At 41.9% G+C, this 23,377-nt stretch overlaps 1 protein-coding gene across 3 annotated transcripts in view; it reads right to left on the bottom strand.

Annotated features, from left to right (window-relative positions):
* sipa1l2 (signal-induced proliferation-associated 1 like 2) overlaps nucleotides 1-23,377 on the bottom strand; it is a 64,334-nt gene that overhangs the window by 16,680 nt on the left and 24,277 nt on the right. For all 3 annotated transcript variants that reach the window (XM_067259466.1, XM_067259469.1, XM_067259467.1), the window contains exons 2-12: nucleotides 20,461-22,113; nucleotides 19,188-19,315; nucleotides 18,415-18,603; nucleotides 16,149-16,323; nucleotides 15,821-15,924; nucleotides 14,288-14,445; nucleotides 13,100-13,679; nucleotides 11,600-11,874; nucleotides 8,937-9,179; nucleotides 1,421-1,564; nucleotides 40-134 (exon numbers count right to left, since the gene is read on the bottom strand). In XM_067259466.1, the coding sequence (XP_067115567.1) occupies nucleotides 40-134; nucleotides 1,421-1,564; nucleotides 8,937-9,179; nucleotides 11,600-11,874; nucleotides 13,100-13,679; nucleotides 14,288-14,445; nucleotides 15,821-15,924; nucleotides 16,149-16,323; nucleotides 18,415-18,603; nucleotides 19,188-19,315; nucleotides 20,461-21,871 (3,502 nt within the window). In that variant the 5' untranslated portion in view covers nucleotides 21,872-22,113. The remainder of the gene's footprint in view (nucleotides 1-39; nucleotides 135-1,420; nucleotides 1,565-8,936; nucleotides 9,180-11,599; nucleotides 11,875-13,099; nucleotides 13,680-14,287; nucleotides 14,446-15,820; nucleotides 15,925-16,148; nucleotides 16,324-18,414; nucleotides 18,604-19,187; nucleotides 19,316-20,460; nucleotides 22,114-23,377) is intronic.

Raw genomic sequence — 23,377 nt, 5'->3', positions numbered from 1 at the left:
ATCCTCAAATAAGGTAGGAGGGGAAGTGTTAAGTCATACCTGCAGACCTGGTCCTCTCAAGCTTGGGCTCTCCCTCTCTCCGACTCTCTCCCTCCTTATCAACAGGTGCGTCAAGGAGAGCAGGGGACTGAGACCTATTAACAAAGGATATTTTGCTGCTATTTTGTTGTATGAAAGGTGGAATGTGGACATTGCTTGAATCTTGAATGGAATACCACACTGCTTCATCCTAAACCCTTCTTTCCTTTCCTTGCAGCCGTCTCTCATTCTTGAGATAGTCACTAGTTCTACAGTATCAGACGAGTCAAGAAAGCTTTCAACAGCACAGCTTTTACAAACTACAACTTATCGGATCAGTGTCTTTTTCAAACGAAGGAAGGAAAAAAGAGAGGAAACATTTAGTCGTCAGTTGAGTTTTTAAAACCCGAACCTGCCTTTGTCTTTTCTTTGTCCCTTGTAATGACAAAGCCAAAGAATGTGTGCTGGGCCTATACTTGGCAATCAAGCTCACCATCACAGGCCTTTGTGCTTAGGCCATAGCAGGAAGCTATATCTAGAACGTTCCCTTAGCTTAACACAATCTTGAAAGAGTATGGCAGCCTAGTCACATTTCCACGAGGGAGAATGTGGGATATTGCTGGAATGCCTGCAACCTGAGCCAGAGGGGTGGTCCGCCAGTGGCTCTTGCTTGGACTGCCCTGTCTGGACTGCAGAGGGGTCAGGGGCTTGTTGACGGTATGGGGGGGGGGGGGGGGGAGTTGTGTTGGAAGTGTCATCCAATTCTAGATGCATGTTAAATGGTGATACATCACCATTTTTATGCATAATATGTAGCATGCAGATTCTGTATATAGTGTGAATGTTGTAGTCATTACCTAATTACTAATCTTCAAATTCTGGTTGGTGTCTTTGGAACTGAAGTATTTTGATCAATTCATGAATACTGTTGTCTAGCGAATATAGTTTAAGTCAACTCTCTTAAATGCAGCCTGGTTTAAGATAGTCAAATATCCAAGCATTTGTCTTTTCTCCTCCTTCATCTATATTGTGATACACAGATCCTTTTAGCACACACTGTTCAATTCTAGGTTAATTTTACCAAGAAAAATCATACTGTTGCAAGTATCAAGCAGGTAAACCAGCTGGTGGCTGTACATTTTCTATCCTCCACTTACCCAGGTTTATAAATATGAATACCAAGCAATAGCAGTGATTCAGTGCATGCCACTTCTCTAAATGTGTACATGCATACAGAAATTAATCATAACAGTAAGAATAGATCATAACAGCAATAATGTATTATTTTGCTTGTTTCATTCCCAAAATAGGTTAAGATGTACAGCTTAGGATCCCTGCTACAGGATATCAGCAATGCTTGGCCAAGTTAACGCTCAGTTGTTATAGATGTTGCCCACATTACCCGTTAATGGCAAGTTTCTGGGACCAGGTGCCAGTTGGTCCTGGATCGCTGGAGGTGGACTGGTTACTGGGAGAGCTACAGTAGAGCTGGCCTGTTTCCCCTCTGCTACATGAAGGGGTGGGAGATATCTCATAATCCTTAACGCTGTAAAAGAAGAGACACATGGGGATGCTGCGTTTAGGGATTACTGAGGGTTTAAGTAGAACATGAGTCAAAGAGAGTGATTTTTTGGATATTGGTATGTCTGGGGCATCGTAACACATAACATGTTGTTAATGTAACCTGTATTGTATCTAAATATATCAGGTGCTGGCCATGACATTAAATTAATCAAACTGAATTTTCTTCATGAAACAATTACAGCAACAACAGTGAATAGCAATGTTCTGGATTGGTTGGCAATTAAAAACCAACAACTGTTGTTTTGCTTATCCTCAAAAAACACAAAAGCACTGACAAGAAAAGACATACTGTATTTGCACATTTGCTTGTTGGTGGGCCTATTCATGACAGACCTGTGACTAAAAGCAGTTGTGGTATAATTCACCCCCCTCCAATTTAAATAGGGGAGGGTGCATGTGTCACTGTATCAGGGACTCAGGGAGAGGCTCCATCCTGCATGGGGTGAGGCAATCGCTATTCTTAGCAGAGTGTCCGTTGTCTCCAAGCAGTTAACGAAGATGGTAAATCTCCCGGGTGAGAAACCTGATGCTGCCACTGGCCCAAAAGGAACGCCAAGCATCTCAAAACCACGGAACATATGGAAAACATGAGGACAGTTTCAAAAGGTGCTATGGGGGAAGTGATGGGATTGGAAAAAAGGAGGGAGGTATGTTGGGGGTGGAAGGGGGAGGGGGATGAGGAGAGGATGAGTTCTTTCCAGATGGGGTGGGAAACGCTGCATATTCAGTATCTCAGAGAGATGGGGACTGTGGCAAAGCCTTGGCAGCTGCGAATGGAGTCAGCCAATTAGCAGACTGGCAAGGATTGTAGTGATAAGGGGGGTCCAAACTACAATAAGGCTTCACACAACCTCAAACAAAGAACTCAGAGTTTCTACATGTATTACCCAAAGGTAAAGATGGCACTTTTTGTAGTCTCATCATGCTTTGTACTCTACATAGCTTACATGTTCATACCCAAGACAAAGACACATGTTTTATAAATGAACGTGTGAAGGAAATGTTAGTCAAAGCTTGTTAGGATACCTAAAAGCACTTTGACAAATCATAATATTATTTATATTTCTTGCCTTTAAATTGTGCTCTTTCCGAACAAATACAATTGTCAACATTTTATATTGAATGCTTTCCCTTTAAGTCATATTTGTCATTCAAAAGCGGTAGAACCAAGGGAAAATACAGATAAATATGAAGTGGAGGGGAAAACAAATAATAAAAGAAGATACATAAAGTCAACATATTATATTTAAAAATAGTCTTAGGATTAAATGCATAGCATGATTAACTACCCCTTAGAGCCCTGCCACACCGAGCAGCAATATTGTGTGCTCATGTGTTTTGCTAAACACATGCATATTAGTCAATGTCCTCCACAGTGTGACATGGTGTTTCCAAGTGGACAAAAGCTAAATGCGTACTTGGTGCACATGCATGGCTTGTGTAGTGTTTGTTAGTGTCTATTTCAGTTATGGTAAATTATATGCCATGTACATTAATGCATGCTTACTTAGTAAATACCTCAGAAAAGTCTTAATTTTTCATACTCTTTTTGGTGAAATATGGGTTTGGCACACCTAAAGTTTAATGGAGACCCTCATTGCAGTAAAGCACTGACCTTTTGGTTTCAAATAGCCTCACTACTTTCACCCAGGTACATGCAGGTAGCACCCCAGTACTGCATAGCTACTACAGTACTCCAATGCCCTTTGCCCACAACAGCATACTGAGTACACCAGTTCCTAACAAGGTTTTTGATGATGTAATTCTGAATCCATATGAATAGGAATCTAAATATCCAGCTCTTGATGCTGAATGTCAGATATGCTTGGATCAAAATATATATTACAATCTAAAGAACGTTGATGCCAAAAATAATTGTATTTTTGACGAAGAGCAATCAATGCCATATTGTGTTCAGTCACTGACCAGGGGCATAACACTTAACGTTCTTTTTCCCACAATAAAAACCACAGCAAACAAAGTATGCTATGGTTTCCATAAATGGAACATAAATGGCAATCACACATGCATGTACTTTCATTTACAGCATCTGTACATTTGAGTGCATGCATGAAAACAGTTGACACACAACTGTTACATCACACAAATACACATACACACACACATACACAGCAACCTAACACAGCTGACATGTAACAGAATGCTATCAGACACCAGAGCAGTGTTGGCCTCCCAGCTCACTACGTGCGTGTGTGTGACATTGAGGACAGTCCACAGCAGGAGACTGTAAGGGACTCCGAAAGAGAGCTTTGACAACCAGGAGCTTGATAAAATATTCACATGACAAGAAGCCAGGCTAGCTAACCTCATCAATCCCACCCCTTTAATGTGCCAAGGAAAATAACTGAGGCTTTAAATGAAACCCACTTCTCCCAAACATGGGGCCTGAATTTACATACAGTATTGGTACATGCTTTATCTCACATGATATTTATTCAAACTTTTTCTTTTGAATGTAAGTACTACCTTCTTTAGGATTGTACTGACAAAGCATAGAAATGGTAAAACACAAATGTTTAGTCTTGTGTTATTTTGTTTCCTGTTGGATTCAGTTTCCCAGTCATGTGCTTGCCCCTTGTTAATTTTATGCTAATCACATTAGAAAACCTTGACCTAATTGCTCACGGGGTATGCAAATGATACTGTGAGGCCAGTAAAGATAGAGGTTCCCATTGTGACCATTAGGATAATTACACAAATGCACAACTCATTAGGAACTCTTTAATATACAGTACAAAAATAGAATGTTATACAATAACTGTCACATTAAAAATAAGCAAATGGCTATGACCAGGCTTTAGAAGTAAGTAAGTAAGACTTTATTTATATCAGAATCAGAATCATAATGGGATTTATTCGCCATGAAAGTTTGCACAGACAAGGAATTTGCTTTGGCAGGAAGGTGCATACAATAAACATACACCTAAAATTTAAATATGTGGACTATCTATACTAAGGGTACATAAACTAGCAGTACTAAGTGGGATTAGAATAGAATTAAATATACAATAAAATAAAATATAAGTTGCCGTAAATTACAATATAAAAAAATAAAAATAAAAATATTACAAAAAATACAAATGTACAAGATACCATTATTGTAATGCAGTGCAAAAAGCAGTGTGTTTTAAGCAATAAGTCATTAGAGTCAGTGTGGTCCCTTGGCCTTGTTGAAGAGGCCAACAGCGGAAGGGAAGAAACTGTTTTTGTGGCGTGAGGTATTGGTCCTGATGGACCGCAGCCTTCTGCCGGAGGGGAGTGACTGAAACAGGGAGTGTCCAGGGTGGGAGGAGTCGGCCACAATCTTCCTCGCTCGCCTCAGGGTCCTCGAGGTGTGCAGGTCCTCGAGGGTAGGCAGATTGCAGCCAATCACCTTCTCAGCAGTGCGGATGATACGCTGCAGTCTGCTCTTGTCCTTGGCAGTGGCAGCAGCGTACCAGACGGTGATGGAGGAGGTGAGGATGGACTCAATGATGGCTGAGTAGAAGTGCACCATCATTGTCTTTGGCAGGTTGAACTTCTTCAGCTGCCGAAGGAAGTACATCCTCTGTTGTGCTTTCTTGATGAGGGAGCTGATGTTCAGTTCCCACTTGAGGTCCTGGGAGAGGATAGTGCCCAGGAAGCGGAAGGACTCCACAGTGTTGACTGGGGAGTCACACAGGGTGATGGGGGTGAGTGGGGCTGTGTTCCTCCTGAAGTCCACAACCATCTCCACTGTCTTAAGAGCATTGAGCTCTAAGTTGTTCTGGCTGCACCAGGTTGGCCGCTTCCCACCTATAATCAGACTTGTCTCCACCAGAGATGAGCCCAATAAGGGTGGTGTCGTCCGCAAACTTCAGGAGTTTGACGGACGGATGACTGGAGGTGCAACTGTTGGTGTACATGGAGAAGAGCAGAGGAGAAAGGACGCAGCCCTGAGGTGATCCGGTGCTGATGGACCGGGAGTCAGAGACTTGTGTTCCCAGCTTAACGCACTGCTTCCTGTCAGACAGGAAGACTGTGATCCACCTGCAGGTGGAATCAGGCACGTTCAGCTGGGAGAGCTTGTCCTGAAGCAGGGCGGGGATGATGGTATTGAAGGCAGAGCTGAAGTCCACAAACAGGATCCTGGCATAGGATGCTGGGGAGTCCAGGTGCTGTAGGGTGAAGTGGAGGGCCATGTTAACTGCATCGTCCACAGACCTGTTGGCTCTGTAGGCAAACTGCAGGGGGTCCAGTAGAGGGTCAGTGATGGATTTAAGGTGTGCCAGCACCAGGCGCTCGAAAGACTTCATTACCACAGAGGTCAGGGAGACGGGTCTGTAGTCATTATGTCCTGTTGGCCTTGGCTTTTTGGGCACAGGGATGATGGTGGAGGACCTGAGACAGGCTGGCACATGGCATGTCTCAAGGGAGGTGTTAAAGATGTAGGTAAACACCGGAGACAGCTGGTCAGCGCAGTGCTTGAGGGTGGCTGGAGAGACAGAGTCCGGCCCAGCTGCTTTGCGGGGATTCTGCCTCTTGAAAAGTCTGTTAACTTCAACCTCCTGAATGGAGAGAGTCGTCACTGTAGAGGGGGGGAGGTGGGAGGCCTCCTGGGTGGGAAGGGGTAGTTCAGGACTGTCCAATTGTCTTTCAAATCTGCAGTAGAACTCATTCAGGTCGTTGGCCAGGCGGGAGTCGTTAGTGGAGTGGGGGGCTCTGGGCTTGTAGTTGGTAATCTGCCTGAGCCCTCTCCAGACAGAAGCAGAGTCGTTTGCAGAGAATTGGTGTTTTAGTCTCTCTGAGTACAGTCGTTTAGCCTCCCTCACCGCCTTGCTAAACCTGTTCTTCGACTCCTTGAAACTGTCTTTGTCCCCACTCCTAAACGCGGCCTCTTTCTCTGACCTCAACCTTCTGAGTTTAGCTGTAAACCAGGGTTTGTCGTTGTTGTAGCTTACCCTGGTGCGTGTTGGTATACAGCAGTCCTCACAGAAGCTGATGTATGATGTCACAGCCTCTGTGAGCTCATCCAGACTATTGGTAGCAGTCGTGAACATGTCCCAGTCAGTGCAGTCCAAGCACGCCCGCAGATCCTCCATAGCTTCACTGGTCCACTGTTTTGATGTCCTCACAGCAGGCTTACAGCGCTTTAGCTTCTGCCTGTATGCAGGAATCAGGTGGACCATGGCGTGGTCAGAGTGACCCAGTGCTGCTCGGGGGACCGCATGGTATGCTTTGCTGATTGTAGAGTAGCAGTGATCCAAGGTGTTTCCTTCTCTGGTAGGGCATTTGATGAATTGTCTATATTTTGGGAGTTCTTGAGTGAGATTGCCTTTGTTAAAGTCGCCTAGCACAATAACCAAGGAATCCGGATTTTCATGCTCCACACTCAGTATCTGGCTGGCGAGCACACGTTGAGCCTCGTTGACGCTAGCCTGCGGAGGCATGTAGACGCCAACCAGAATGAATGATGCAAACTCTCGTGGCGAGTAAAAAGATCTACAGTTAATAAAAAATGATTCCAGATCAGGAGAACAGTGCTGCAGAATCACTGTCACATCTTCACACCAGCCACTGTTAATGTAAAAACAAATACCACCGCCTTTCGTTTTGCCAGAGAGCACGGGGTCACGATCCGCTCTCAGCAGTTTGAAACCTGCTAGCTGTAGCGCAGAGTCTGGGATCAGTTCACTCAGCCATGTCTCCGTAAAGTAAGTAAGTAAGTAAGTAAGACTTTATTTATATTTTCTTTTCATACAAGAATTGCAGCTCAAAGTGCTTTACATAAAATCAACAAAAACAATAATACAAGTGTTGATCTAAAAAGTTTAACAAACCAAACTAGCCGCACTCTATCTGCGGTCTCTCGAATCCATCTTAGATCCGAGCTGCCACTTGCAGTTTCTAATACACAAACATGACAAGGGGGTAGACAGGACGAGACTAGAAAGTTACAGCATAACATGAGGAGCAAGATAGTCTCGCTTCAGCGCTCTCCAGGGGAGTTACGGGGCCGAAAGTGGATAAGATTGGGGTAGTTGTTGACGCATAAACGCACAAAACGGAAGATGAATGAAAGTCTCTGTTTTTCCACACCAATAGCTGAAGTTCATCCAGTTTGTTGCTCAGTGAACGCACGTTGGAGAGAAATATCCCCGGTAATGCTGTGCGTGCCCCACGCCGACGGAGTCGCACCAGAGCACCGGCTCGTTTGCCTCTCCTACGGCACTTCGCTGCTATGACAAAGCCGAGGGTGGCTTTGACTATAATTCCCACTAATTCTGCCGCTGGAAGCAGAAAAGTGGGAAATAAATCCACAGGAGTTGTAGTCCTGATGTTTAGAAGTACTTCTCTAGTTAGAGAACCCCAGAAATCTTGGCAGAACACTGAATTAACAGACAAAACAAGACAAAAAAGAGCGCACCTAACGACCGAGGCAGCCATCATCGGCGCCATCTTGGATCTTGGGGGATCTTAGGTATAGCACATTTCATACAAGAATTGTAGCTCAAGGTGCTTTACCTAAAATCAATAAAAACAATAATACAAGTGATAAAAGTAATAATTAAAATAGCAAATCTATAAAAACAATAATATAACTAATAAAAGTAGTAAAACCTTTCTGAGATAAAATTACTTAAATGCTTCGGTAAAAAGATAGGTTTTAAGCTGTCTTTTAAAAATGTCTAGCGTGTTTGCTTCCCTAATATTTATGGGTAATTTATTCCATAGTTTTGGGGCGTAATTGACAAAGGCCGAATCACCAATCTTCTTATGACTGCTTCTGGTGACCTCTAATAGGCCTGCATTTGATGATCGCAGTGTTCTAGCTGGTGTGTAGTTTATAAGGGAGTTAGCAATGTAGCTAGGTCCTTGTCCGTGTAGAGCTTTGTATGTGAGGAAAAGGACCTTAAAGTCAATTCGGAGCCTGTGTAAAGTAGCTAGGCCAGGACTAATGTGTTCTCTCCTTTTAGTTTTGGTTAATAATCTAGCTGCAGAATTTTGAATGAGCTGTAGTCTTTCAGTGGTTTTCTTGGGAAGACCAGTGAAAAGTGCGTTACAGTAGTCCAGCCGGACTACTTCCCTTTATCTGTTCTCATTTCCTCATCTCAAATATAATCTGATTGGACCCAGTCACCCTTTAAGTGGTGTTGGCAGATTACATCAATAACGCCAAGTGGATATTAGTTGTGTGTGATAAAGGAGGACTTATCCATTTTGAATAGTTAGGAATTAACCTTTTCAATCGTGAACAAAGGTGAATTATTTTCTTCTGAAAATCAGAACCATCATGAAGCAGACAACAGATAGATATGAAAGGAGAAGACTGGGAGAGGGAAGGGGAAGGGTACCTGGTTCCATCCTGTAGCTTCCTGTCGAAGGAGGTGCTGCGGGAGATGGTGCCATGGACGTACTGGAACATCTGCTGTCCCGGGCTGGGCCCTTGGGTTGGTGAGGAACGGGATAAGGGTGGACCGCCGGGAACGGCGGAGACCCGATGCCAGGCAGCAGTGGTCATTCTGAAGGGGGTGGGTGCTCCTTCGTGATCCACTTTATATTCCACCATTGGCACACGGTACAGTTCAGTGTAGCTCCTGAAAATACAAATAGGTCAAATCCAAATGGATTCACATGCAATTCCCTAACTACTTCCATCCATATCATACCATACTACCACTGGTATGAGGTCATTTAACGAACGTGATTTTTTTATTATATTTTTATTAGGTAAATGGCAAGGAAGAATCTTCCATGATTCCAGAATGCTTCCAACTGTCTAGATCAGCCATTCCCAACCTTTTCCACTTTGCGGCCCACTTGCATAGCTCAAATATTTTATGCGGCCCGTGTACACATCCGTTCACATAATTCGCTCTTATCACACGTTTAACTCACCACGGGAGCCAAACAGTTCACTTTCATGGCAACATTTATTTTAGCCAACACAGAAGACAAAGTGTCCATCAGTGCCACACTAAACACACATTGTAAAGAGAGGTAACCTGTATAACTACAACCATTCCTATAGTTCCATATAACAATTTTAAATAGCAAACATGCCAAGCGTAACTATTGACGTTTTGGTCATGATGTATTAAAAGGTAAATGTACCGTATTTTCCGGACAAAAAAAAAAAAACGACAGTGAGCCTTATAATCCGGAGCGCCATATATATATGGATTAATTCTGGTTGTGTTTACTGACCTCGAAGCGATTTTGTGTGGTACACGGCGCTCTGTCAAAATGTTTTAGTACGACTTTGGTAAACTACAAAGCCACACCGCTTGCAGCATTAAGGCTACCGTTGTCAGGAGTGTCGCGGAATAATACATACTGTGCTTCACCATAATATTACATTGTGAATACGCTAACGTTCGTTTTAGCGGTATCAGACTGTTTTTTTTACGGGTTACAACTGATCAAGGTTGGGAGTTATTGTGAATACGCTCATTAATGTTTGAACAATGTTGTGAGTTATTGTGAACACGTTTAATAAAGTTTGACTGACTGACTTATCTGTAGTGTTGTTTTTGGCGTCCTGTTTTAATTTTTGTTTTAGTCTAGTCTGTGTCAAGCTGTCATTTGAGTTTTTATTCGTTTTAGTCACGTTCATACTCTTTTTAGTCTAGTCTAGTTTTAGTCGACTAAAAGTCTGAGCATTTTAGTCTTATTTTAGTCAGACTTATCCATGACTATTTTCGTCTAGTTTTAGTCTACGAAAACTGATGACATTTAGTCTAGTTTAAGTCAATTAAAATTGTATTTTTGTGTCTTTTTAATCAAAACAGAAGTAGTCTAAGCAGTAGTCTCAGGAGGCATGTTAATACCAAAACCATATGTTTAATGTATTGGTCTAGAACAAGGTATTCAAAGTCATGTTGTTGATGCCAAATTCAGTTCAGTGTGATTGCTATGTGAATGACAAAACTAGCTACAGTATTTGGCCAACAAGGGATGCTTAGTACACATGCAGTCAGTCAGGTAGGAACTAAGAACCCACTTTACACTGTCTCATACAAATACGCACACACACAGTACACACACTAGTCACACATGGTAACCCACTTTACACTCTCTCACAAACAAACAAAAAATTTTTTTTTAACAGCAGTATATATAAATATTTCAGTTTTAATTGTTTTGGCGGCCCACCTGCATTAACCACAGAGGTCGACAAGATGGTAATCATTGGTCTAGATGGCTTCAAACTAGTAATTGATTGAATTGCTTCAAACATAAAAATAAAAATAAAACTGTTAACTTTCCAAAATGTGAAGTCATTTTGACTGTAAACTGGGAGCAGCCATTTCTTCTTTGATTTAACCACTGAATACATACCCTCTCCAAATGGCACAGGCACAAGGCATCAAAAGGTGACAAAAATTCACATGGCATTAAATACCAGTTGGCAGGCAACATACTTAATATTTTTGGGCAGTAATTGCTCAATTCAGTATCTATCTACATATTGCGTCATTGCGTGAGGCCTGTGGCTGAATTACATCAATAACATGGATTAACCTAATGAGTCTTTAGGTCATGGCTTATGGAGCTAATTAGCTTGGATGCTTCCCTGCATCCCCAAGTTTCTGCAACGACCAGGCCAACAAGTATAGGGTTGAGGGTTTAGGTTGGTTGAGGGGCAGTTTCTATGGGCGTATGTGAACACCTCTGTGACATTGCTTGTAAAAAGGGCTATAAAATTAAATGTTGATTTGACTATCATAATTTTTTCCCCAACGTGTTCGAAATTTCACTCAACAGTGCTTTGGTTGTGCCACTGTTAGATTGGTACTAGCACCCTGGGGTGTTGTAACAAGAGGCCAAGTCGATATGCTGGAATCAATTTGATTCGTAAAAATGGCTTGCTTAACAAGCCACATCTGTGCGAATATTACAAATATTACTGTATTTTAAAAGGTAACGGTAATATTGAACTTTTTCTTTGTTGTTCTTGTCCATTTGCTATTAAACCGTGGTCCCTTTTATTTGGCTGGCCGCCAAGTGAACTGACCTCCTTGGAGTCCCATCCTCATACGGATGAACGATGACCACACTGACGGCAGCTGACGTGCGGAGCAGGTCAATCATTTGCTCATGAGACAGCGATGCAACAGCCACCTTGCAGATCTCCACCAATCGGCAGCCGGGACGTAGCCCAGTCTGCCAAGCAAAACCGAATGGCTCCACATCGGCCACAACTCCCTCGAAGTTGACGTGGAAGCCAAGTTGGCCAAGACCGTTTCTCCGCAGGGTCATCTCCACTGTCTCACAGCCACGGGTGACAATCTGCAAGGGTGCAAATAAGTGGAGAAAGATGGTTTTAAGAGCAGTAATGTACACTATGAAATATATATTAACATTTTATAACCATCTCAAAACATTATACTTAAATATAAACCATCAGCATACTAAAATACAACTAGATTGGACACTTCTAATACAATGCTAATTGGAATACATTTAAATTCCATTATAAAAATATAAACATTAAAATGTATAATTAGTACTAAATAAAGGCTTGGTTTATTATTTTATTTAAAATGTGTAAATATTACTAAGCACATGTAGCACTGGCAGTCATCAACCAAGTTTTATATATTTTGGTTGCATCTTCTATAGCAACTGGCTTGGGTCAACGCTTGCCTTAATTAACTTTGGCTAAAGTGACATTATTGAATAATCTTCAAACTGCTTAAGTCATTCCTTCTTTCTACTTAGAAAGACAGCATGGCCTATTCAACTTGGTAGCTGGGTTTATTGGAAACATCAGGCACTGATTTTAGGTTGGCAAAGAGAGGGTTGTTTGTATGTTTCCAATAAAAAAGGGAGTGGGAATCAGGGGGCATTCTCCAAATGTGCCATGTGTTTCTTTAATTATGTGAAGAACACTTGGCCACAGTGTTCATCACCAACCGGCAGAGCGTGTCGATGCGTTATTAGCTCAACTGAGATACAACCCCCAGTTCCTCTTTGTTGAAGAGATTATGTTCACTTTTGGAAAATCCCATGGCCCAAAATGAACTGTCTGAGGTATGAGGCACATGGTATGTGAACCACAACAAGTTATGCTTCTTTCTCAGAACAACCAGCATTTTCTCACCTCATCTTTTCATTTTTGGTCTCAACGGTTTTATTTCTATCTGCTGTTTCAAAGAGTTTATTTTATGACGTACAATTATCCTGACTGCAGTGATTGGCAAGAGCATGGGATTGAGTTCTTCTCACCCAAGGTAAACTATTTAAACTAACAAGATTAGTAATGGCTCACCCTTCATTTAAGCCATTTTAAAACAACCTTCTAGAGAGGTAAATTGCAGTTCCCAGGCCAACTTCAACTTACAAGAAAACCCTGACCCATCATGTTTTAATATCTAATTCATCCAAGGTAAGGCCTCTCTGGTAAAGGTAAAATGTCCAACACACAAATCTGACAATGTGGGCATATTTACAAATCGAGATAAGGATATAGTTTCAGTAAAGGTTAAGTTTGAAAGCATCCTTATATACTCGCCTCCAGGCGTTGCATGATCTCCCGAACGTCATCCCAACATCCCTCCTGAACAGAAAACACCACGCATTCCCCACGCTCGTAGAACAGCTTGACACTCCCACATAACGTGCTCCAACCAATGACGTCCCGACAGTAGCAGTTAAAAACCACCTCTTTGGATGCCTCCTCGATCAGCACCACAAACTCGTTGGAGACAGCCAACAGGCAGCCAATGTCTGCCGACTGTCCAAAGTCCCGGGCCACCACGGCCCAGGTGACCGCCCCTGTGCTCTGCAGGTGGCTGTTCCTCCTAGGTCTTGTACGCTCCTTCTTTTTGCCGCCCAACGTGATGAAGCTGAACTTTGCGCCAGATGAGTCCACCGGGGTGGCGCTGACAAAATTCTCGGCCAAGTCTTTCAGGTACTCTTGTCTCGTGCGCATGGCCATGGCACGGAACTTGTCTGACTTGTGAGCCGCATTTTCACCGTTGATCATTTTGGCCAGGAGGAAGTCCCGGAACACTGCTGACTTTGGGAACATCACTTCCTGTGGGATGGGTGGACCGAAGGCGGGAACATCTTTTGATCTGGTGACTGCAACACTGGTGAAGGGAGAAAAAAGAAATGTAAAACAAAAGAACTTTGTTTTTTAAAGTGCTCTTTTTAAAAGGCATCAAGTCCAAGAGGATGTCACCCTGTGACTAGCCTTGCCACATGTCATCGCACATAACACAATAATTTGTCACCACACATTGTTCGGTCTGATATACAAGAACAAAAATAATAACAAATAACATTTTCTATTTAATTTACTCCTATAATCTTGCTAAAGAAAAACAAACAGAGCAACACACAACAGAATGGGTCATTTGAAGGATTAATGTCATATTAATAATAATAATCCACAACCTGAAAATAGAAACAACTATTAAACTCCTAATGCAAAAGGAATACTGTAGCAGCTACAACCAATGATAATGGATGCAAATATAGAATGTTTTCCCAAGTAAATGTTTAACATAGGTACAGTAAAATGTGTGAAATGGAATGATGAAGGTCCTCTGAATCACTTAACATAACCTGATTTGGAGTAAACACAAAAATCTAACCAAATACGTTTAAACAAAATGTGTTTGAATCCTTAGAGTACTTGTATCCTCTCACACAATTATTCACCCAAAGTGCATTGTATGAATGCCACTATGCTCACCTGTAGCAAACATTTTCAGTGCAGGGGTTGTGTACTTTGACTATGATGAAGACATGTTGAAAGTGTGAGCGGATGTTTACTGGAGTGAAGGGAAGAGCACCAGGTTCCTGGAAAATGACTGTGACTATGTCGTTTCCAATATGTCTCTTTCTCAGTAGCTGCAAAAGGAGGAAAAAGAGACAGGAAACACATGACAAAGAAGTCAACTTTGAAGCAAGCATATCACTTATTACACATCAAATTCAAATCACCCAATGATTCTGAACCTGGGTCAAATACTGTGCATTAGCTCCATCATTGAGCTTTTACCCTGAATTTTATTTAGCTATCTGCGTAAAATCAAGTAACAGTGAAGTTTTTGATAGTAAATAACATGTGATTAAGACATCTGAATCAAGTGTGTGATCTGCCTCCTTACTCCCTTGACAGAGGTGGTGAGCAAATAGGATTGTGGCGGAGCCGCCCAGCTCAGGGAGTTAAGAGAAAGAGATCTGTTCTCTGGAGACCTTCAGGAGGATTACTGCTAATCCCAGACAATCAGCCCTGATCCCAGAAAAAGGGATCAGGGCTAAATCATCAAATCACACAAAGTCCACTAATTAGGTCCAAGACACACGCAATGCCATCATATAACACTGGCTCGATTTTCAAATGGGAAACGCTTTCCAGAAATGTCACTCACAAAGTAAAGTGTGTCCTGGACCAGCAGATGGATGTAGCTTTAGGAGGGCCTGAAATCGAAGCTGCTCTGTCAGTGCAGGCGCTATTTTACGGTAAAACAAATTTGTCACAAGGACTGTCCTTTCAGTTTACACTAGCAGTCCTTGAAATTCCCTGCACGATACATGTTACACTTCTGTTTTCTGTTAGCAAGAAAACAGGGTGCCAGGGACCCCATTCCACCATTTCTAGATGTATCTGACATATTCACACAAACACCACACACACGGCTAATTGGCAACTGCATGCAGAATTGTTGCTGCGGTAACATTTCCAGCAATTTCCTTTCCCATTAACAGTTCACAGGCTACAAAAATGAGAAATGCCAATTCTAATTCAGCAGAGCACACTGTGACTAAAGGTCCAAAATTACCAGCTGTCTGCTGTGGGCAAGGGAAGGCCACTGAGCAATCTGTTCTATTATGATGGCAATAATGATAAAACAAGGGCATTTGACTCATAGTTGCAAACAGGATATACAATCGCCCATGCAGTAGGATATATGAAAGTTGAAATGTACTACTGCAAAATAAATGGAGGAAAAACAATATTTGTTTCACAGAACTAACTTGTCTTTCTGGGAAACCATTATAAAGCAACTTGATTCCTTCTTATCAAATTAAAAACAATTGATTTGCAAATTCTTGCCTCACAGCTAGCATAACATACTTAACCTACATATCAAATATTAACAAAATCAAAAAAAAAAAATGGATTCTAATGTTTAATATGTGTGGGTAATAATTTACCTTAAAATTATTTGTATAACTAAGTATTTTTACATTTAAAACCTAAGATGATGTGTCTTCTCACCTGTTGTCTGTTATTGGAAGTGTATGGGAGCAGTGTGGATACATGGAACATCAGCTCACAATCTTTATAGTTGGTGTAGAGAGAGTGGGTTCCCGTGGAATCCGCTGACACAAAAACAAAGAATTGAGGTCAGACTGACTGACACAGAACAATACAAAGTAATGGATGTTCTAATCATGAAAACAGACACTGCAAGAATAGAATGTTCAGGATTGAAAAGAACAGGTCAATAATGTAACATGTAAAAACTTATAAAAAGCACTTTAGGGGGGTTAAACCTTGAAGTTATTGCACAAGTTCACATACATTTTCACATTTGAACACTTACTTTTGTTGTCAAGTTGCGCCCTATACTTGGTGAAGCCCTTCAATCTCACTCTTTGACCCAGCAGATCTAGAAACTCATCCAGGGCAGGGCTGGCATTCTCATTGTTGTACATTTCTTCCTCCGTTCGCTGCCCCGTCCGGCAGTACAAGATTCCCACCTTGTGTTGAAAGCTTAGCTGGATCACATAAAAAAAGATTTGGCAGTTCAAACACATCTTAGTATGTCAAGTATTGTTTTCAAATGCTTGGGTCTGATGCAATGGCTTTATGGCATTTTCATAAGAATGACAAGACACATGTTGTCATGTCTCTTGCCATGTCTATATAGATAAGCAGGGTACTCATTTATTTTAAAGTAGAGTGATATTTAAGTGTCAGTTTATCACAATTATCCAATAAAATGACAATTTCCTATTGAATCGCTACATTGTATTCCAAGTGGCTTTCAAAAATACATGACAAGAGACAATCCCTCACTGTCTGTATCTTTAGATAACATTGTAGATTTACAATGTGGATGCGAGCAGTGTGCGGTGTCAAATTAGGCTTAAAGCGCAGTGCAAGCTCTCAAGGATAGCCCGTTTTACTGGCAAGTGCATTTTATCTCGACCTATCAATATCCATTACCTGACACCGGTGCTGAGACAGTCGTACTAAGTGTGCTATCAATCTGAACAGGGAGTCGACACCACAAAAGACGAGTAATTTCATTCAGAGTGCCCATCAGACAACACCCAACTGTTGGGTCCTGAATAATTTATGAGACTTCTGGAATAAGGGAGAGTGGTGGGGGATGATGAGAAGAGGTTTTAAAGGCAACATTTCAACCCACAACCAAAATCATAGGGACCAATGCAAAATAGGGATTTGTGCGGGGGAGACTGGGCAGCTCAACGCTAGGCAAAAATTGTGATTTGAGCCGCTAAAATGAAAATAGATTTGCGAGTAACAATTTCACTTTCATTCACGCTGCAGGTGCTACCTTTAGCACGTCTTCCCTTCTCTCCAACACGAGAGGGGCTCTTTGGTGAGTGTCACAACAGCAGTTGTCATAGCAACCCATGGCAAACATTTAGCAGAAGGTGATGGTCAAATAATTTTGATTTGCGGAACAAAGACTGAAGCACTTTGAATGATTAATATTTTGAGGAAGCTAGCAAAACATGAGTAAACCATTTAATTTAGTCTCCTCCAAATGGTTGTCAAGATATATCCCCTATATGCTTGAGGTAAAAATTGCCGTTCATTTCAGTCTCAGCTTTACAATCTTTTAATTATTTTTATTTTTTTGACTAAACAGACTTAAACTCTATCTCATCAATACTATTTTATTGTACTAAAATGATGTTACCTTTGCAGTAGTGAAAAGCTAAATCGATCCATCCTTTCCATTACACCTCTTAGATTACTTACACATTGAGTTACGTGGCAATATAAGGTGTTGTTTTTCTGCCCTCTTGGGAGTAAAGATGAGAAAATTTCTATAAATGTAAATATGTGACAGTCACGGAGGTCTAGGGGTGAATTAATCAAAATACTCTTAATATAATTAGGATAATCCCCTGACATGTTCATCCCTATAATATTGAACTACATTCAGTGTATCATCTCAAAATAATGAAGCTTCTTCCACTCGGCTTTGGTGTTAGCTTGCCAGGTTTGTACTTTTTCCCAGACCATACCAAAATACAATCAATGTTAGCAGACTTTAGACCAATAGAACAGAAATGCTTAATCCATGAACCAATTAGGACAGAGTCTTGAGAAAAATTCCATTACAGCACATCTAATAACCAACTTGAGGAACCAGATCAATGCCTTAAAGGAAGCCCCACTCAGGAGCTTCACTCAGATCAATGGCGTCATTGAAGGGTGGTTTCTAAAAGAAGTACCAGGCTAAACCACGTTCCATTCACTCTCTCCATTCAAGTTTCAGTCTTAGGGATTAGCTGTAGAGTAGGAAAACGACCCAGGGAGTTCATTCTTTACATAAAAATTGGGAATTCAGCATTGTGACTCTTCACACAAAAGGTCAGGATAACTATTGTAGAACTGCCTGTCATATACACTATGAAGAAGAGTTTCCACACATGCAGGAAGAATAAATAGAACCCACTGTGCATTCATCAACTAAAAAAAACCTGAATGTTTCTCATTTCAAAGACCCATTTTTTGTGACTTTAAAGAATCACATCTCTGAATAAACTAGGAATGATAAAACTCAACAGTTTTAATCAAGGTAATAGTATTGGTCAAAGATCACTCACGCCTTGCTGGTCCAGTTTCAGAAGTTGCTCAGGCACCTTGGGTGAATTGATTGCCAGCCGAAGACACTGAATATTCAGCTCTGGTACCACATACTCCAGAACCTCTTTCAACGGTAAGCCCTTAGTCGTACCGTGCTTGGCCGTGGAAGGGACCGCATCCTCAAGGATGGCTCCCCGGAGGGTGGTGAGCTTGAGGGAAAAGAAGGTTTGGTGTAGGGAGAATGACCACATGTAAATGTTATTATTATAAGTCCGGGAAATATCAGAATATTAAATACCCCGGTTTTAGCTCAACAAACATAATTAAAGAGTAGGTCAACCAAAAGAGCCTCCTCTGAGGTGCTAGTCTGAGTGCATCAGTTTTGAGTTGAGCATTGTAGCAACTGTATGTATCGTTTTATTTTTTTCTGCTTAATAAAATGTATTACTTAGCGACGGACAAAGTTTTAGGAACTCAAATGTAACCCATGGGACAGGACTAAGAGCAAATTGTCTGCACCCCATAAGTCTTCCATTAACACCCCGATTAAAGTTAAATGTTACAATCAAATCTACAAGTCTCAGCACTTTAGACGATTAAACAAAATGTATACTATGCCATTGGGACATGGCCAGATCCCTGTTCCATTGTATTATTTAGAATTTGTACAAACTTTGTAAAAAAATAAATAAAAAAAGATGGCAACATGAAGAACATTTTCAGCACAAGATCTAATATACCAGACCAAGAATGCATCTCTTAAACACTGCCCCCTCAATGCAGGTCAGTTTACCTCACTAGTCCTGAAGGTGACACGGTAGTTGTACTGTGTGCCATCTTTTCCTTCCTCCAGTTTTTCCCTACGGACGCTGACCGCCACTGGACCCAAGGTCTCATCTGTGCCAAAGTAGTTCTGGTGATCTGAGAGTGAAAGGCAGCATCATTCATTAATAAGCATGTACTACCTGGATATTGATGTACATTCATGTGGTTCATATAAATATAAAACAGTATTCTTTTGCCCAATTTTTTTAATTTATCCACTGCTTAAGCATTCGAAAACAATCAAATAATTTCATATATAGATATATATATTTGTATTTTTATCAAGCCGGCCTTGACTGAAACACCAGTAGAAGGAATGGTTTTCATCAAGGGCACTTAAGTTTTCATAAACTCAGCAACTAAACATTGTGACATGCGACGTGTTAACAATCGCAAAATTCCATAAATTTTACAACCCCAAACATTTTTCTTCATTACAGTAGGCTGAAGAATATTTCCCCATTGCTAATCCCTTTTAACATAATTCTATTCAACCGAATGTCCTAATTATGTTTTGTTTGATCCCATTTCTGCACAACAAATTGCAGACACAAGTTCTAACCCTAGGCTGAGGCTACAGTGTGGAGGGGATCAAAGCACAGCAATGGAAGGAACTGTAAAGCTGTGTGGGCTGTGAACACATATGGAGGGAACTGAAACCAAAACCTCATCATCATACTGAACAAGACACACAACCAAAATACACCAATGCTTCAGTTGATCGCTCATACTTAGGACGACATACATGCTTCCCCTGTCAAGTCGAACTTCTTCTGTTTTATTAATATCCATTCTTATTTTTGTTCAAGCGTGCAAGACTTCAGGAAAAGCTATTACCTCAGACAGGGGCATATGGTAATTGACCATCCATTTTTCATACTATGGATTCTAAACCATTTAAAAGGGTAAAACTCTTGAGTTACCAATTATGGCAGTGAAGCTATCAAGAGATGTTTACCTCACAACATGTCATGCACTCTTGACATGGAAGGGACATTTGAAGTACCTGTAAGTCCCTTGAGATCAGGGTCAAAACAGGCAAATAATAAGCAATGCCAAATTCAAAGTGGAAATGCATAGAGTTGATGTGGTGTCTGGGATTTCAATATGGCTGCTTGATGAATATGAAAAAGCTGTTCAGTCAGTTACCTATTTATGAGAACATTGCAGTGCTTGCAATACTTGTATGAGTTGCTCTATGCTATGTGAATACTTCCTCAAACATTTAGATGGGCTCCTACCTTTATTGTAAAAGTACTTGTGGTAGTAGTATGCTCCTTGATCAACATGCTCAATGGTGTAGCGCTTCATCATGTCTCGAGGAAAGGCTTGGCTCTCCCTTGGCATCTCTAGCACTGACACACCTGCATTGGTGCAGCGGGTACTTAGCGTTGATTCAAGTGTATAAGCCTCTCCTACACTCCCATAGGTGGCGCTATTCGCCTTGGGCAAAGCCAACTTCCTTTCCCCCTCACCCCCAGTCTCATTACGAAAGTAAGGGCAGCTGAGAACCAAATGATTGCCTTTCCCGTCCCCCTCATCTGCTTCCATGCTTGCTTTGTGTCCAAGGTCTTCGCAGCTGCCCACCGGCGATTCACAGATGGGTATGGGCATGACGGTGTCCCCTGTCCCAGAGGCCTGGCATTGGGAGGCTGCTGAAGCCCCTGTGGTAGTGTTCTTCCTCCGGCCAAGGTCAGCACGGTTAGCAGCAGCTTCGCTAATGTTGAATAGGACACTCTGGACATCATAGTGGGCAAAACACTTCTGGTAACTAAGGGGCCTGCCGAACCTCCCGACATCCTCCTGATCTAGGTAGTCTCCCTCGCTTTTCATAGTCTTCAGTCTCCGGAAGATTGAGGTTTCCACCTTTTCGGACTTCATCCGCTGGATGAATGAGCGCTCCCTCTCTCGGCTATAGAGGAGGGAACTGTCAACGTAGTCGTAGCCCGGTATGCAGACAATGTCTCCTCGCGCAATCTGGGCAGCAGTCTGAAGACTTGGGGACAGGGCGGTGTTGAAACGCAAAAGTTCAGGGAAGCTTTGTGGAGGAGGTGCACTGGGTTGGTCAGCAACTTCTGGGTGGTAACCCCTCAACGTGGCTGAGAAACCTTCACCGGACAGACCCTGCCGATCTAAGGAGGAAGTGCTCCCGTACTCACGGCGCAAAGTAGCCCCCGTATTGGGGTTGATAGTGGTATGATCAATATCCTCAGCTCCGATGTCACTTATGGTGACTTCGCTGTTGCTCCTCTTCACTCTAGCGAAGCCTTTCATAGGTGAATGGTTTAAGAGGTCGCAGAGCGGGTACTTGGTCTCTTCAAAGTCTGTGCTGTTAAGCAACTCCTGACTCTTTCCGGGGATGGCGTCCATGTTTTGGTCAGATGGCACTAGGCTGTCATACCTCGGTGGAGGGCAGGCCTCCCAGCCATCCTTCCGCTGGGGCCAGTCTGACACTCTTGCCCGGACACCCATCTTGGGTCTGGCTGGCGCTGCCTGCCCATGGGGGATTGGAGGTCCCATATTCCCCTTTAATGCCTGGAGCTTCTTATTGAATGGGTTGTCCAACTGCATGAAATAATTGGAGCCCTGGGAATCTTCGACTACTCCAGAAAGGTTTGTCAAGTCTCCTGTCCTGAAGTTAGGCGCGTTCATATCCTGAGCACAGGCGCCCCTCAATCCAATTCTGCTCTTTAATACAAGCCATATGATAGAGTTTCACAGCAGTTGCACCTCTTCTTTCTCAGTTGGCTAATAACTAATAGGTAGTTGACTTCACCAGGTCCATAATCCATTAGAGGAGTCCTTCTTCTGAGAAAAAACTGAGAATATTTATCCCTACAGGTTGTCCTCATCAGTCTGTAACAGCCACATTGGTGTATTTTTTGTACCACAATCTGAAATGAGACAAAGAACACAATAGTTAATTTCATAATCCCAAGATCCGTCTTTCAAGTAAGGCACAAGATCCAACCCAAACCCAGATTAATTGATACGATATGCTTGCATCAATATATGTCAAAGCGACATGTTTGTTTTTATGGGTTTGCTGGAATCTTTGAAATGTATTTCGAGCATTAAAGGGCATGTTAAATCAAAAATAAAAGATGAATTATGTAATAATACTACCACACCACCATCATTGGAAAAATAACTGGAGTGCATACAATATATTCATGGAATATATTTCAACTTTGAACCATCTACATAATTCCCAAAAATCCAGACAGAAGATTGTGCATCCTTTCATGTGTGGAAGGTTTTGTTGTACCCGGCATGCACCAGCCCAGGGTTTAAACAAGCATTGAGCATTAATAACACACAGGAGGTGTAAAAACCAATTTGCAATAACTACATAAGACACCTGTCCTAAAATTGGAAACGACACAGTGTGGTGCCTGAGACAGGGCAAGAGATGCCATCTGCACCAATGATGCCTCCATTTATTATTAAAGGCCACTAATAAAGTGTGGAGGGGGAAAGGAGGGATGAGGGAGCATTCATTAAATGCATGGCCTTGATGTCTGACCATTTGAGAGCAAACAGATCATGAAAGTGCAAGATGAATATGGATAGACGACATTTCCTGCACCCCTCTCCCCACCCCCACCCCATCCCACCTGTCATGCATGTGAAAGCTTCCAGCCCAACCAAAAGGGATGGCTTTGGTTCTAAGACTTCAATTAGTAACAGGGTCTAACAGAGCAGATTAAAAAGCAGATATAGTAAATATAAAACATGATTAGAATATTCTTCCCCAGAACACATACAGTAGTTCTATTCTTTGTTATCTGATCCACAAAGTGAAACACAGTGAAGCTAAATGCAACGGAAAACCAACCCTCCAATCTACTCTATATCTGGCCCTGTGAATTGAACTGGACTGGAAAACAACAAATATCTTAAAACAACAGGGTCATAAGTTCCTCCCATATATCCAGTTGACACACAAACTCTTCTAAAACCCCAGAATTCAGTGCAAAGCTGGTACTGAAACCCTGGCAGAGTTTATAACAAAAGAGGAGGGATGGATATTTATGGATCAACCCCTGTACCCAAACGAAATAAAAGTTCCCCCACTACTGCCTCACAGAAAATATATTAGTCCCTGACTATGTCATTACCAGTTTGTGTTACACTTTCTCATTGATTACCATTACA

The sequence above is a fragment of the Osmerus mordax genome, chromosome 21 (genome assembly GCF_038355195.1).
Source record: "Osmerus mordax isolate fOsmMor3 chromosome 21, fOsmMor3.pri, whole genome shotgun sequence".
Lineage (NCBI taxonomy): Eukaryota > Metazoa > Chordata > Actinopteri > Osmeriformes > Osmeridae > Osmerus > Osmerus mordax.
The sequence above is the reverse complement of the archived record's forward strand: the minus strand, read 5'-3'. Positions and strand labels throughout refer to the sequence as shown.